General features: G+C 36.4%; 1 protein-coding gene across 1 annotated transcript; it reads left to right on the top strand.

The window, feature by feature from the left end:
* Positions 1-697: 697 nt before the first annotated feature.
* On the top strand, positions 698-16188 carry LOC121997636 (nicastrin-like). Its single transcript, XM_042552152.1, has 16 exons — positions 698-878; positions 1064-1174; positions 1344-1461; positions 2765-2844; positions 2923-2999; positions 3104-3181; positions 4234-4305; positions 4414-4487; positions 5414-5546; positions 5687-5758; positions 12302-12421; positions 13042-13119; positions 13945-14085; positions 14697-14778; positions 14859-15294; positions 15662-16188. The coding sequence occupies exons 1-16, from the start codon at positions 812-814 to the stop codon at positions 15924-15926; spliced, it is 2004 nt and encodes a 667-aa protein (XP_042408086.1). The 5' UTR covers positions 698-811; the 3' UTR covers positions 15927-16188.
* Positions 16189-16635: the final 447 nt, after the last annotated feature.

Below are 16635 nucleotides of genomic sequence, written 5' to 3'. Positions count from 1 at the left end.
AGAAAAGTACGTCCGACGCCATATCGCAACCGTCCGAGCATATTTTGCCCTAACAGTGGAAACTTCCACCGTACGATTCTTTGTCCGGTCCGACCGCCGACCATGCTGTTCGTCGACGGCACATGTTTTGAGAAGGATATCACCAGCTGTCCCCTTCGTCCTCTTCTGCACCTTTTGTCTATTACTAGCCTGAACGGGAGAGATGCTTGGACTCACTGTCGTTCGGAAGGGGACATGTACTGGACCGAGCGGGAAGGCTGCTCGACCACTTACTCGGACGGGAATGTCTTCGTTGATCCGCAGCTCGTCCGAGCGGACAGACCGCCTGGCACCCCAACTTTCTTAGACAGACTTATGAGCGTCGGAAACCCGACCTGCTGTCGAGTTATTTTTACGCCGCTCCGAGTGCGGTCGTGGCCGATCAGCCAGGTGATCTTCCGATCGATCATACCTTTAGATTGACCCTTGGCTTTGATCTCTATGGGTCATTTACTCTTTGTCCCGAACGAAACTCCACTTTTACTACCGGATCAATTATAGATGGGATAAATGTCTTGTATCATCACTCCACAATTATCCAATATCCTGCCTTGGATCTTTTATATGGTTCATTTAAACCATCGCCGGTTAGCACAAATTAGCACGATCCGGTCTAAAGGCATCGGCGATCAAACTCACTTATTTATCTGGTCGGCTCGATGGCTTCATTTTTTCTCGACCCTCCACAGAATGCTGGGATTCCCCGACCGTAGTCGTTGAATTGCTGTCCGGCGATCGCTAGGGTTCCTCCGCTGGACTCGAGTGCCCAACCATGGCTCTCAAACTTCTCCTCTTCTTTGCTCTCTCCATTCTCTTTGTCACTCGCCGCTCAATCGCCGGTAAGTTCGTCATCGCAATGAGTCTCCAATCAACCTTCACGCAAAAAGCTAGACGAACTCACTTATATCTTAAATTGGCTTAGCCTCTGAATTCTATAAAGTTTAATCGGAGGAGTAACCTTTGAAGTTGATGCATCTCTCGGCATGATTTTGATAGTACTGATTTGTTTCTAATAACATGTAAGGACCGGACACTTTAGAGTCAGTTCCAGATCTGCAGAGGATCATGTACCAGAATATCAAAAGTTACCCTTGCGTGAGGCTTCTGAATCTTTATGGGGAGATTGGTTGTTCTAGTAAGTGGGAATCATGTATTACATACAGTCTGTGTTGTTTAGAGAAATTACTGTTTTATGTTGTTAATTCTTGCGTGAAATTTTGTACATGCTATTTGAAGAAAAGGATGCTAGTATTAATTGTTCTCATAGACGGGTTGACTAATTGGTTTTACATTTTATACAACAGATCCTGGTCTCCGAAAGGTAGTTGCACCCATTGTAAGGCTCAATCACAGCGATGAGGACTTGTCTTATCCATCAGCTATTTTACTTCCCTTAGAGAAGTTGGAAAGTTTGTTCCAACGGTATGATGAATCAATTGCTTTAATATGCTCTTTCTATGTCCTGCTTAGGCAAATTAAGTTCAAACAATTTTGATGCTAGGTCACCGTTTCCATGCCCTTCCACTTAATAACTTACCTCCTCTATTTTCAATTGCTATTGTTTGATTGAAGACATGATCTTAGCGTTGCCTTGGTGATGTTTTATCTTAATGATGCTATTTAAAAATTAATAATTCTAGTTAATAACAAAATACATGTTGCAACATCAATACATTTCAAAAATGTCACATCTAAAGGTTCAAGAAAGTGCTTGTCTAGATGCATCCAACTTCCAGTCATAAGGTTCAGTTAAGTGCTCATAAAGTATTGTTTGCTGTTCTTACTGAGTCTTATCTTAGTTATTGGCTCCAGTCCTCTTGCTACACTAGCCTATTGTTCTATTGTTCTCCAAAAGGGAATAATAAAATGTTGTTTTTCTTTTGGAAGATGACCTTTTATATATTGCACCCTCAAGTTGATAGCATGGACATGAATTTTTTTTGTGAATTAGGAGTCCTCTTCCTTAGAATTGTGATAGACCACTATCAAGTACCCTTTATTGGGTGTAGTTAGTTATCATTTTAACTGCAAAGATAAGAAGTGAATGTAAATAAGGATAGATATAAGATTCTTTTTTTTCCCACCCTTTTAGTCACTTGTATCACATGACTAATTATTTGTATTTGTGTCAAATGCTGGATGAAGGACATTTAAGATGCCAAATTGTATGATCAAGAGAGAACGACACATCTATATTGGTTTATCAATTGCCGGTTTTTTATCCTGTTACCATCACTGCATTTGTCACTTTCTTCTTGATTGAGACTTTATTGGTCCTTAGTCTACATCCATCAGTATGGGGCAACAAACCAATAGTACTCTATGGAACACATGGTTGTTTTTTTTTCCTACCACCTCTACAAGCCACATTTCTTGGAAGCCCACTCACCTTAGTACTGTGGCATCATTGGATAACTATTTTTTCTTGTAGTGGTTAGAGATTCAGAATGGATTTCATCAATGGAGCCTTCTTCATTGAATCACCATATAGGTCAATGTAGTTAATCTTGTCCAGGGAATGTAGTTAGGATTTGTGAGCAACTGGTCTTGATCCTTGATTTGCCTTCATTTTTTGTGATGTGACTTAATTTTGCTCATATGGCTTTTAATTCTATTTTAGAAGTTGTGACCACGATTAAATTTAACCTTCCCACTTTCCTTATTTGTGAAGTATCAGAAAGTTTCTAATGCTGCTTGGATTCAACATTAACATTGCGTGATTTAGGGTTTCTAAAGATGTTGATTTCGCCCATAAAATTGCTGGTGTTTTGGTTGAATCAGATGAGTACCCAAGCAAGTCAACAGGTTTTATTCCCTCTAACAAGCAAAAATTTTCTATCGTCTAATTGTTTGTAATGGGGTGTCAGAGTGTTTCATTTACAGGTTTCTCACCCGCTGAAAAATTCCCACAAGCAGCTTTTGCACCATACAAAAATCATAGTTATGAATGGAATGCTGATGTGAGTTATCTATTATGAGCCCCAAATTACTGATGTTTCAGAATTAAATGTTACCTTTTGTTCTTGTAGGAAATATCTAAATAGTGGGACTTGTAATTTTGCAGGGTTCTGGCATCATGTTAAATCACTACAATTTTCCTGTGTTTTTGCTATCTCCTCAGGCCAATTCTATTGTCCAAGAGGTAGTTTCTTTATCTTGTTAAATCAATAAAGTAACTATGACAGTGCAGACTGGACATAATTGTTGTTTCTTTATTATTGCTTTACCAGAGTGTTTTGCATAGGAAAAAAAAATCTTGCCTAGTCATGTTAATTGCTTGATAGTCTACCAAGCCAACACTGCTTCTCCTGGTTTATTCTGAACAAGATTTTTTTTAACCACTCATTAAAAGGTGCTTGAACAAACACCTAAGTATAAAATCAAGTGACGCCCAGTTAAAGCATCTTTAATCTTATAGGTGGGTGGCTTCGACAGTCGCTGCTTAACATCTGTTTAGCAGTGTTACATGTGTACTCAACCATCTTGGCACTTCGATGTGAAGTAGATTTCCACAAATAGAACTTCTTTGTGAATGACTAGCTAAGCTATTGTAAATTAACCAACGGAAGCAATATTATCTATTTATTTTTTAATAATTTTTTTATAACATTTCATGATCAATACATCGTTTCATAACAAGTGATGATGTCTTGGTGCAACTGTGGATTTTTTTTTATCAAGCCTACAATTATTCTAGCTCACTTTTTTCTAGGCTTCTCTCTCTTCTTGGGTACTCTTCTTTTCCTTTGCAAGGGTGTTACTTTAAGCAAGAGCATAAAAACTGAGGAATCAGGATACAACTCTTTAGCACCTTTTTCATCTTAATTGACAATTCAGTTATCATAATACAATTTGACCAACATCACATGATTTAATTAATTTCCATCTTTTTAATCAGCATGGATACCAAGTTTCTTAGTAGGCATATAATAATTAACTCACTCTTAAATATGCCAACCCACTCTTAACTATGTTGTGTCTTGGTCATTCTCTTCCTCCAAGTGTTTGCTCTAACTTAAAAATGCGTGCCTTCTTCTACGTAGGCAAGTGCCTAGGTTAATAACTTGACATTACATAGCCTAATTGGCAATTGGCACCACAGAATACCTATCATTCTTACCTAATGCACATTAGTAATTTTTTAATTTCCATTGTTTGTTTTTGCTTTTGTATTATGTTTGTTGCATCACGCAGTTGGCTGATAAGAATGCTGAGGAGCCTGATTTATATAAAGTACATGTTGCTGAATTTGACTTGGTCATGCAGGTTTAAATTTCTTGCATCTCTATATCTCGATAATATGTGTTTGATAAAGTCAGACTATTTTGGTGTTGAAGTGATTATTTGTTTACTATGCAACTTTCTTTATGTTAGACAACTAAGGCACACACTCAGGATTCAGAATCTTGTTTGAAAGAACAGTCTTGTCTACCATTAGGTGGTTTCAGGTGAATTTTCTTATTGATCTGATTTAGTTTCTTATGTTCTTTGCAAATAATTATTTTTCTCTCTTATGATGGGACATTATGCATTGATGGAGGAGGATATAATTATCATTGATTACTATTGTCATATACATTGTCATCTGCTCTTGCACAATGATAACTATTAGAATAGATAGTTAAGTCCTATGCCATTTGTGTATTAGCTATTATGTTCAAGTCTCATATAGATGAGTCTAACTATTCTCTTGAAAATTGAATACAAATTCTTCTTTCCTCTTTAAGTCTAGGCAGCAGAGCAAGGTTGTCCTGGGTTTCTTTTCTTTCTGTCCTTGTTGGGCCGGCGAGGATGTGAGGCTGATCTTGCAAGTGTAAACTCCTTTCTTCTCTATAGACAGAAGGAAGGTTAAATTTTGAAAACCTTTTAATTCATAGTGCCACATTGGCTTTCTTCTTCTTTTCTTGATATTAGCACATAATTTTTTCTCCTCCCTTGCTTACATTTGTAAGATGTTAAAAATCTTTTCTTTAACTAATGTCAGTGTTAAATTTGTTGTGAATTGTTTTATTCTTAATTTCATCTGTTCTTTTATCTTCTATCTGTTGGTTGTTTAACTGATCTTTTCTAATTTAATGACCTGTTATCTATACACTAAATGTAAGCACAATATAATGTAGTAGTATCATGAGGTACAGGGACATGGATTTATTTGTTTTGTTCCACTATATTGAACGTAGTTCATTAACTACTTTCGCCCCAGTTTTTCCAAAATTAACTTATATGTGCATATTAAATATATCCAATAACCACATACATTTTGAATCACACTCCCGCTCTTCCTATTTATTTCATGGATTAATATTTACTTCTGAGGTTTTATTCTTATGTTTTTCTAACTGTATAATGAATGTTTCTGGCATCTGAAGGGCAGTGTATGGTCTTCTCTACCACCAATAAACGTCTCTTCTAAGGAGCCTCCTAAACCTATTATAATGGTGGTGGCATCTCAAGACTCTGCATCTCTTTTTCGTGACCTAAGTCTTGGTGCAGAATCTTCTATCTCAGTGAGTTACAGGCCACGGATTTGCTTATGCATTATGGTTGACAAAGTTTTTCTATTTTACCTTTTAAATTATTATGAAATTTCCGTCAATCTTGCAATTCATTTGTGTATGATGGTAGTTGATTCTTTGGCTTTGCATAGGGTCTTATCGCCTTGCTGACTGCAGTTGATGCTCTTTCTTATGTCAATGATCTAACTGAGCTCAAGAAACAGGTACCTTATATTTTGTTCACTATCCCTGTCATGTCTGCACCTCCCTCTTGTTATCTGGGATCTTGATGCATGTGTTTTCATATTCTTCTACATAGAAACAGAAGTTGATTTTAGCATTACAATTACACATGCGTTGTTATATAATGGCAATAACATTGAATTGGCCCACATCTATATAGTATGTCATTTTAAGCAATGGAGTCTAACCCATCTGATAATCTGATTTTCGGACATTAATAACCTGTCTGATAATCTGATTCTTTAACATTTCCTTAAGCTAGACTATACAAAGAACTCTGGGGGTTTGAGTATGTTTATTGCTCTGATTGAGGACTTGTTCCCCAAATCTTCTATTTTCAGAGGAAAAATATGCCTTCCACTTTTTATTTTTTCTTCTAGAAAACTGATCTATCTCAATTTCATGCAGCCATATAACTTGTTTCTGTGATGTAGTATTTCTGTTCATGTTGAAGCCTAAAACATGCCACTGGCTGATGGAATACTGAGAATTTCTCATATAACAAATGATCAGCATGAAAGCCATATTTTATAAGCAGCGTGAACATTTAAATATCAAGGCTTGCTTTGATACAAATTACACAATGTTTGCTACTTTCACAAAGCGTTCTTAAGGGCGCTGGATGCTAGTGCAGGGTGTAACTTACAATACTAGAAGTAAGCAGTTGTTCTAGGCTTGTAGCTCATTGGTGTCCTGAAGTGGAATGCAATAGCCATTGCATAACTTGTAGTAGATTTGAATCAAGAAGAGTCTTAACTCGTAATGTCATGAACCAAACCAGTTGACATGTACTGTCATGATTAAACTGCTACCTATATTGGAAGCAACCCTGTTGAAGAATGTAGCATACAGTTTAATTTTATTTTCATTTATTGAGATAAAAAGAATTGATAATCTTTATTGAAGAGGAAACTATAATTAGGCTAATTGACAGATATATTAACTAATATATACAAATAATATGGTAATTAATATATATAGATAATATGAGATAATATGGTAACTAATATATACAAATACCCAACTTGTTACAAAGATAATCAACCCAAACCCCATTTAAAGCTTTTGTGAAGATGTTCTCTAGTTGCTCTCCCGTCTTCACATATCATGTGGAAATCAAGCTTTGTTGAATTTTCTCACGAACAAAATGATAATCAATTTTAGAATGTTTCGTTCACTCATGAAACACAAGATTTGATGCAATATGAAGAGCAACTTGGTTATCACACTGTTTTTGCCAATACAGAAATTTTAAGTCCTAGTCAAGAGTTGATATATCCACATTATCTCACATACAGTGTCATAGCCCTATAGTCTGACTTGCAATGTTGTGACACAATGTTTTGCTTCTTATTCTTTCATGAGATTAAATTTCCTCCCACAAAGATACAATAACCTAAAGTATATCTTCTATCCATTTTGGAACCTGCCTAATCTGCATATGAAAAACATTCAATATGAGTGTGCCCATGATTTGCATATATGATACCCTGACCGGTGCTCCCTTCAAGTAACACAAAATTTGCTCTAACGTTATCTAATGATGAACAATTGGAGATGACATAGACTGACAACACTAACCGAATATGTAATATCTGGATAAGTCATGGTAAGGTAATATAACTTCCCAACCAATCTTCGATATCTCTAAGGATGTTCAAATAGTTCATTCTGAGTCATATAAGGTTTGTCCCCAATTTTTCTGTCTCAGTTAATAGGTTAAGGGCATATTTTCTCCGAGATAGAAATATACCTTTTTTACTCATAACTTCAACACCTAAAAAATACTTTATCACCCCAAGTCTTTCATGTGAAATTGAGTATGAATGAAAAATTTAAGAGATGAGATTCCCATGATCGCTTCCAATGATAACAATATAATCCACATATACGACTAATAGAATGATACTAGTTCCTGAATGCTTGTAGAATACAGAATGGTCTTATTTGCTTTTCATCATATCAAAATTTTCAAAACCTGACTAAATTTTCGAAACCAAGCACGAGACTTGTTTTTACCATACAAAGATTTTCGAAGGCGACAAACTTTCCCTAACTCCCCCTAAGTAATAAACCAGGAGGTTGCTCCATATACATGTCCTCCTGAAGATCACCATGAAGAAAAATATTCTTGGTATCAAGTTGATGTAAAGGCTAATGATGACGAACATATGTCAACTTTGCAACAGGACCATAACCTTTAGTGACAAGATGAGTTTTTAATTGGACAGTTGGGTTGACTTTAACTGCGAATACCCATTTGCATCCAAAAGCCTATTTCCCTGAAGGTAGATCAACCAAGTGTCATCGTCATCTAAAGCATTCATCTCCTCTATCATCGCATCTTTCCAACTAGGTGAGATATGACCTAACAGATAATTTCAGTAATAGAGACAGAGTCAAGTGAAACAATAGAAGAATAAGAGGAAGATAATAAGTCGTTATAACAAAAGAAATAGGATAAGTACATTAGCGTTTACATTTGTGTACACAATAGAAAGATCATCGCTCGGGACTGGATCTGCTGACGAAGTAGTAGTTGCAAGACATGAAGAGGTTGACGTCTGGAGTATACTTGAATAATAGGAGGCTTGACAGGAGTCGGTTTCGATATGGGTGCGGAGGATGTGATAGAATATACTAACAAATCATTATCCTCCCTTCAACAAGTCAGAATAGTTGAGGACGGGAAATAAGGTGTGTCTTCCATGAAGGTAACATCAATTGAGACAAGATATTTGTTAATCCTGGGACACAACACCTATAACTTTCTGAAGATGAGAATAATCAAGGAAAATACACTTCAAAGACTTGAGATCTAGTTTAGTAACATGTGGACGAATATCCTGAACAAAACAAGTGTTGCCAAATATCCTAGGGTTAATAGGAAACGACGACTTATTGGGAAAAAATATTTTATAAGGGATCTCACCATGAAGAACAGAGGATGACATGCGGTTAATGAGAAAACATACTATAGAAATTGTATTAGCCCAAAAAGGTTTGGAAACATTCATTTGAAATAAAAGAGCTCGTGCAATTACAAGAAGATGTTCATTTTTTACATTCAGCCACACTATTTTGGGATGGAGTATCAACGCAAGAGGTTTCATGAAGCATGCCATTTTGACCCATATAAGATTGGAATAAATATTCCTTGGCATAATCACGTCGCAAAGCAAGGAAAAAATTGAATTGTGTTTTAATCCCAACACAAAAGGCACAAAATATAGAAAATAACTCAGAACGATTTTTTATTAAATATAACCAAGTAGAATAATCATCTACAAAAGTAACAAAATACCTAAAATCAAGTTTAGACAAAATAAGACAAGGACTCCAAATATCAAAATGAACTAATTCAAAAGGAATAGTAGCATGATTATTTACTTTAGGACTCGAACTAAGATGGTGATGTTTTACAAACTGACACGACCCACAATCTAATGAAGACACCTTACCATATTGTGGACAAAACTTTTTGAGCAAAGGGAGAGATGAATGTCCCAACCTACAATGAGCCTTGAAAGGAGAAGTGACACTCGAGCAAGCAAAAAAAATATTCTTTACCAATATTCTTCTTTGTTAAAAGATCCTGAAATAAGCAATGATCACGGAAAATGACATGCAATAGTTAAGATTATGAGTTAGTTGACTAACATAGAACAAATTAAAGGATAAATTAGGTAAATGTAAGATAGAGGGCTGGGGAAGCAAAGGGGTAGGATTGATAGTGCCGGATCCACGAACATAAGATGGAGACCCATTAGCTAAAGTAACGGTAGGAGTGTTCTTTCGACTGAAAAGTAGAAAAGAGACTAGTATTACCTATCATATGATCCGTGACATCAGAATCATGACTCGTTTGAAGGATGAGGAAAGAAAACATGTGTTTTGTTTACTTGAATCAGCAATGACAGTGATAGAGGGAGATGAAGACACGAGTGATTCCTGATTTTTTGAGAACTTGGCAAATTCATATGTAGGCCAAGTGTTTTTGTTGAATTTTATATTGAACCTTTCTACACTCGAATTTCGTATGACTTGGCTTGTAGTTGCGCATAATACCACTCGAATTCGGTGTTTGAGTTTCACAGTCATGTGAGCCACCGCTATTGTTTCCAATGGAACTAGTTGATCTTCCATGCACATAATTAGTATTGCGACACACTAAAGCACCATTAAGCAGAACGGGAGTATTTTCTGTATGGAGGACACGACTAAATACATCTTGTAAAGAGACGACCTCAGAACCAGAGAACTTGTGACTTAGCAGACTCAAAGTCAGGAGATAGGCCAATAAGGAAGCTCATGATAGCCATCTGCTCTCGTTAGCGTTGTTGAATCTTCACATTGGAGCTAAAAGGCAGCAACATATTAAGCTCCTCAAATGCCTTCTTGAATGCTATAAAATAATTGATCAGAGGTTGATTTTATTCTTCCACACGGTAAAATGTTTTGCAACCTCATACATGCGGGAGAAATTTCCTTTTATAGAGTACACAAATTCCAAGTAATCCATTAGTTCTTTAACAAATTTATAGTGATTGATCAAACAAATTACCTCACTATCAATACAATTTTGAATATGAAGGAACAAGCGAGCATTCTCTCTAAGCTTTGCTTCGAATCATCTTAGGAGGGTCATTAGTCAAATGACTATCTTTGTCAATACTTTGTAGATAAAGACGAATAGTCTTACTCCAATCCAAATAGTTGAACCATTTAACTTATAGTCCGTGATTTTAGACATCATACACACCACATCCGTCACAATAGAAGGTTTATTTTCAGCCATATGATTTTATCCCAAAGGAAGTCAAATAAGAGAAGATTCGAAAGGAAGATCCAAACCAACAAGTATCATGTGCTTGGATGCTGCTCACGTTGAGGAAAGCAGGGCAACAGGTTTAGGCTGGCGGCCGAGGTGGTGGGTCAACATAGGAGCAGCCCCATGAGTTGTGCGCTGGGAAAGGGGAGGCGTAACAACAACAGGTGCGGTGACAACGAGTAGCCAACTTTGTGCGCGGACAGATGAGGGAAGGAAAGAGTGCCGGTGATGAGGTCGTGGTCGGTTGGTGGAGGCGCGTGCATGTGGGCGATGGTGAGGCGAAGATGGAACCCTAATTTCGAAGCTGCTCTAATATCATATTATTTGAGGTAAAAAGAATTGATAATATTTATTAAAGAGGAAACTCTAATTAGGCTAATTGATAATTAGCTAATTAACATATATATTAACTAATATATATAGATAATGTGGTAACTAATATATACAGATAATATGATAACTAATATATACAAATAATATGCATTATAAGAGATGCATGAGTTATATTAAGAAGATCACATTATATTTCTCCATTTATGAAAGTTTTAAGATTTCACTGAATCTCCTTTCCAGAGGGAGTGTTGGACTATATTCTATATTACTAGTATTTTGCTGTTCTCAGCCTCCTGCTGATGTAGAGGACTCTAGTAATTAAGTTGTCCAACAGACATATCCATATTATTGAAAATAACAAATATGTTATACTGATTGAACATGTGAATGTACAAGTTAGCTTGAAATTTTTGCTAGTAGTTTCATTTAACCTTTTGATTCAATAGTTTTGAATAAGGACACAATCCATGGTATAAGTGTTAGGCTTTTGCTGGTATGTGGATGCTGTAGGTGCTGCACGGAGTCATAATGTTGAGTGCAAAGAAAAAAGGAAAATCAACCTAAGGGTTCCTTTATTTTACCTTTTGAACAAATAGGTACCCCAACTGAAGGTCCCACCTTGCTCATTCTTTTAAAATGTGATCCTGAGGGAACTTGTTGGAAAACGCCACATAGTGATCACTCAATACTATGCAGGTTGACAACATGGGCCTATTTCAGGTTATTCCAATAAAACAGTTATTGTGCTATGTTCACAATATATAAAAACTATTTTAAGATGGGTTTAAAGTTTCCTCGATAAATTTTGGCACATGTTTTCCCATTCTGGGGGACCAACTGTCATCTTACACATGATCATCCCCCTCTAAGTGGTGTACTTTCCATTTGGCAGTTCATAGGGCTCTTTGTAGAATTTATGTTGTTCTCATTTGCACGAAGCATGAAGCACTTCTTAAATTATGTGCTTATTTATTGCTATGTATGCCACATACTTGAACTACTAGTTATCCTCATATTGAATAGATTAAGGACACAAGATTCATTTAGTTTCATATATTTTATCTTGAAGCCCTATTGTTGTGGATCAACTTTACTAGTATACAATATCTTATAACTTTTGTCATCATATGTTTGCTATCCTCGTGTTTTTAAATATTAAATTGTTAAAGACCAGCAGAACTAATAAACCATATTCAATTGTGCAAAGATGACAATAATAAACTTCCAATTAAGTGATTTTTTTGATCATGCAAGCACATTGCTTTTAGATGCGTGTGAGCAAAACAATATCATTCTGTATAATGATCTTTATCTTACCACAATTGTATTTATCAAGTTTTGATGATATATGTTCATGTAGCTTGTTTTCATGGTTTTCACTGGGGAAGCATGGGGATATCTTGGTAGCAGGAAATTTCTACAAGAATTAGACATGGGAACAGCTGCTGTCAATGGCCTCGACAGCACCATGATTGATCAGGTAATCTTTTAATGGCCAATTTTTTTACATTTAATATATGTTAGATAACTGATATGCATGTTAAATCAAGAAGTCAAATATTCTAGGCTGTCATGATTAGATTCCAATTGTTATACCTGTGGACGTAACGGTGTTTTCTTAGGAGTTTGGCAATGTGTCGCTATACCATGTATTTTTCAACATTGGAGGGGAGAGTCAATCAGGAAATATAACTTATCACTGTCCAGCAGACTTCCATGTGAATCTTTGCTTTCAATGCTTTGAAAATCAGTCCAGACTAGCTAGAGCAGTTGGCAAAATCTTAAATTTCACCTCAATTGCTGTATGAGCACCAAGTCATATCAACACACAGTTGGAAGGTGTTAATTTGGTTTGCTTTCTTTAACTTCCTACTATTGCAGATTTTCTCATATTTTTCTTTCTCAATGGAATTGGCAAGCTACCTGGTAAAAATTGTATGCGAAGGTTGAACTTTTAACATATCAGTTGATTTCTTTACTTGTTATGTGGATTTTAGTTATTGTCACTCTCCATTCCAAAAAAAATAAAGCAAGCTTTAAATGCATGCTGTATTAAAAATTAAAATGTGTTACTTATTTCTTCTGAATTTATAATTATAGGTATTAGAGATTGGATCTGTGGGAAAAGGCTTGGATCAAGGTACGAGTGCTGCAACCTTTTATGCACATGCAGGAGGGGTAAGAGTGAATCTTGATTGTCCCACTAGTTTTCACCTAAATGTATAGATCCGACATCATTTAATGATTTGTGAAGAGCAAACAAGTTGTTTTTTTAATGTATAAGCTGCTTCTTTGTCCTGCTTGGGGATTTTGGGTCTTTAAACTACTCAAGCTTGCCAAATTTACATTTTCGTTTAAAGATAGGTCCATAAACTCACATCATGGAATCAGATTGTGATGCTGTGACATCCTACATCATAGTTGAACAAATTTTCAAAATTCATCTGGGTGTTGTAAAAGTGAGTCCTTTCCCTACTACAGTCTTTGAGAGAAATTGTCATCCAATCAAATTTTAAATAATGTTAAATTAGGCAGGAATCCTATCAGTCAGTAATATAAGCCTTGTTTGTGCACACTGCCGAGGATTTTGCATGCACTGATTTTTGCCAATGAAATAGCATTACATGGGAAATGCCCGTTCCAATCAAATTAATGACATGATAAAATATCTGGAATGCTTTTGTAGTTTTATGACGCTTTTGTAATGCCATCAGAAATTATGCTCATCTGACACATGCTATCTCACCTCTAAGTGTACTTTCTTAACCATCAAAGCTTTTGGTCCCCAGGGCGTAGCTGAGTTGACACCCAAGTGGTAGACTTGTATTAATGGACAAGGGTTCGAGTCGTGGCTGCGGCAAATAACCCTGCCACTTAGGGGGTCGCTCAGCACCCCTTCATCTCCCCGTGGAGCCGGTGATGAAGGGCGTTTGGCGTGAGCGTTATCATGCTTTTGTATTAACCATCAAAGCTTTTGACAAACATTTTACCATTGCTCTGCAGAATTCTTCTGTCACAAAAGATATGCTGGAGGCCTTGCAAAGTGCTAGCGACTCACTTGGTACAGACAATGTTAAGATCAAAATGGCAGATGCATCAAATCCTGGCATTCCACCATCTTCACTGATGGCATTTCTGAGGAAGGTTGGTAACAATAGAGTCAAATGTTGTCTGTGAGGTGTCTTGCAACTTTCACTCTCTAATTCTAATCTTCAGTATATATAATCTGATTTAATATTTTTGCACCACTCGCTCTCCTAATTTCTTTTAGATTTTATACTGCTATTTGATAAATTTTGATTCCCTATAAGATTTGTATTAATAAAATAACAATAGCTATGTGCTTCTTGCATCAGCAATTCGTAGATCCTTTTATCATCTGAAATTTAATGGTAATTTGATTGTGTAGGAAATAAGTAGTATTTCAGAGATGGATGTTTATGGCAGGAAGGTACAGAAAACATCCTGCTTGGCTGAATTGTTTTTGTGGTGTATGGTAGTAGCTAGGGTTTAAATGAGTCCCTCAGTTACCAAGGGTTGCTTTTTTCACACCACGTATCTTAGTTATTCGAAATAGTTGAGACTTGTAACTTGTCTATATATAGTGATCTAATTGATGATCAGATTGATGAAAGAAGTGTGTATATAATAATTTAGATCACTTGGTAAGAACTGGTGTACTTGTATTTTCTCCCATAATATATATGAAAAAGCCAATCTAAGTGTGACTGAAATCTTGTTGGTTCTCTTTGCAGAACACAACCGCTGGAATTGTCCTGGAAGACTTTGGCTCTTCTTTCTCAAACAAATTTTATCATAGCCATCTAGACAATCCATGTAGGTTCATTTGACTTGGAGTTTATTAAATTCACCTATTTATTATGTAAATAATAAGCTGCCCTCATAATTTTATGCAGCAAATATAAATGCAACCTCTATTGCAGCTGCTGCTGCCTTGGTGGCACGTTCATTGTATATCCTTGCAAGTGGTGACATGCAAGTTAAGCTCATGTCACTTAATTCTATAAAAGTGAATGTCTCCTTGGTCGAAGAATTAGTGGGATGCCTACTCAGTTGTGAACCTGGCCTCTCATGTGGCATTGTGAAAAACTTTATTTCTCCTAGTAACAATTGCCCAAATCATTATGTTGGTGTTTTCCTTGATTCCCCCGATACTCAATACCCTGAATATGCTGATGATGTTTCTCGATTTGTATGGAATTTTTTGGCCAATAAAACTTCTCTAGTCAAGGACAGCACAAATTCCTGCACCGGAAAGTGTGATAGTGTCGATGAAGTTTGTGTTGGAGCTGAAACTGATGGGAATGGAAGATGTGTTGTATCTACAACCAGGTAGTTTGCTTTCCTTAAAGGTTATTGCTGATTCTTTGCAGCTATTACCCTAAATTGATGTCAGGCAAATATAGTATCTAACTTTGGTTTAAATTGGTTGAAGACTTTTGATTAACAATAATGAGTACTAATGTTGATGGCAACTTGTTCTCCTGTATCATATATGCGTCAGCAATAAAAAAAAGAGAGTTGTTGGCAACTTGTTCTCCTGTATCAAAGGATCATAAATCTGCTAGAAAGTGATACCTTTCTGCAATGTTGATTTTCTAAAAACAATAACTGCTTTGCACCCAGTATCAATTTGGTTTTGTTTTAATGGGGATTCATTTTTGTTGGTTGCTTTTATCAAGTTCATGTGCTCATACAGGTATGTGCCTGCTTACTCTACCCGACTCGAGCTGAAATATAATGCTTGGCATGTCATTCATGTGAATTCATCTGATCCTATGGGATCTGTCGATCCTGTATGGACAGAAAGTTTTTGGAACACTATCGGCCTGCGAGTTGACACGGTGCAGAGCTCAACATATGACTGGTTGATCCTTACTGCTGGAGTAGGTATTACTGTTGCCTCATATATCGCCACGATCATGACCAAAGCTTTTCTTGCAAAGACAGTGAAAAATGATTGATTTCTTATATTTTCTACATCATTTCCCCGGATCAAATAGAAGTCACTGGGGAAGCCCAAGTTATTCCCTCATCCTCGTCCCAAAAAATTCGTGCCTTCTCTTTTGCCAACTTCTTTATGTCAAATTTAAAAGGGGAGAGTTGGTAGTTTGTAAAAGTGCAATGCCTTGGTGATCATGACACTGAGAAGTTGCTCCTGACATGTATGTTCTATAGCGACAAGTTCTTTTTAATCTTCTTAGGATTATTTATAATTATCTTACATGGTAATTCAAAAAGACTAGTTACATATGAAATAACAAGAAAGGGCTGAACCTTGTTAAAGTGCTGACCTTTACATCTCAGTATACTGTTTTTAATGCACCAAATCAGTTTCACTTTTGGAAGCTGTTGTATGAAGCAAGAGTTAGCTCTATCTGTGCATGAAAAACATGGGCTAGAAATGGTTTGTTTTATATCAGGATGGTAAAATGATCCATGCTTTAGGATCATTTATTTTATTTCATAATTAAAGGTTCACTTGGAAGTAGGGCTGTAAACGAGCCGAGCCGAGCCAAGCTTTGGGGTGTTCAAGCTTGTTTGATAAGGTAACCGAGCCGAGCCGAGCTTAAAATGAACCAAGCTTTTGAAATGAGTGTTCAAGCTTGGCTTGGTTTATTTTTTATGAGCTTGAGTTTGTTTGAAGCTTGACTTGAGCTTGGTTCGTTTAGA

Source organism: Zingiber officinale, chromosome 6A, assembly GCF_018446385.1.
Source record: "Zingiber officinale cultivar Zhangliang chromosome 6A, Zo_v1.1, whole genome shotgun sequence".
In the NCBI taxonomy this organism is placed as follows: Eukaryota; Viridiplantae; Streptophyta; class Magnoliopsida; order Zingiberales; family Zingiberaceae; genus Zingiber; species Zingiber officinale.
The sequence above is the reverse complement of the archived record's forward strand: the minus strand, read 5'-3'. Positions and strand labels throughout refer to the sequence as shown.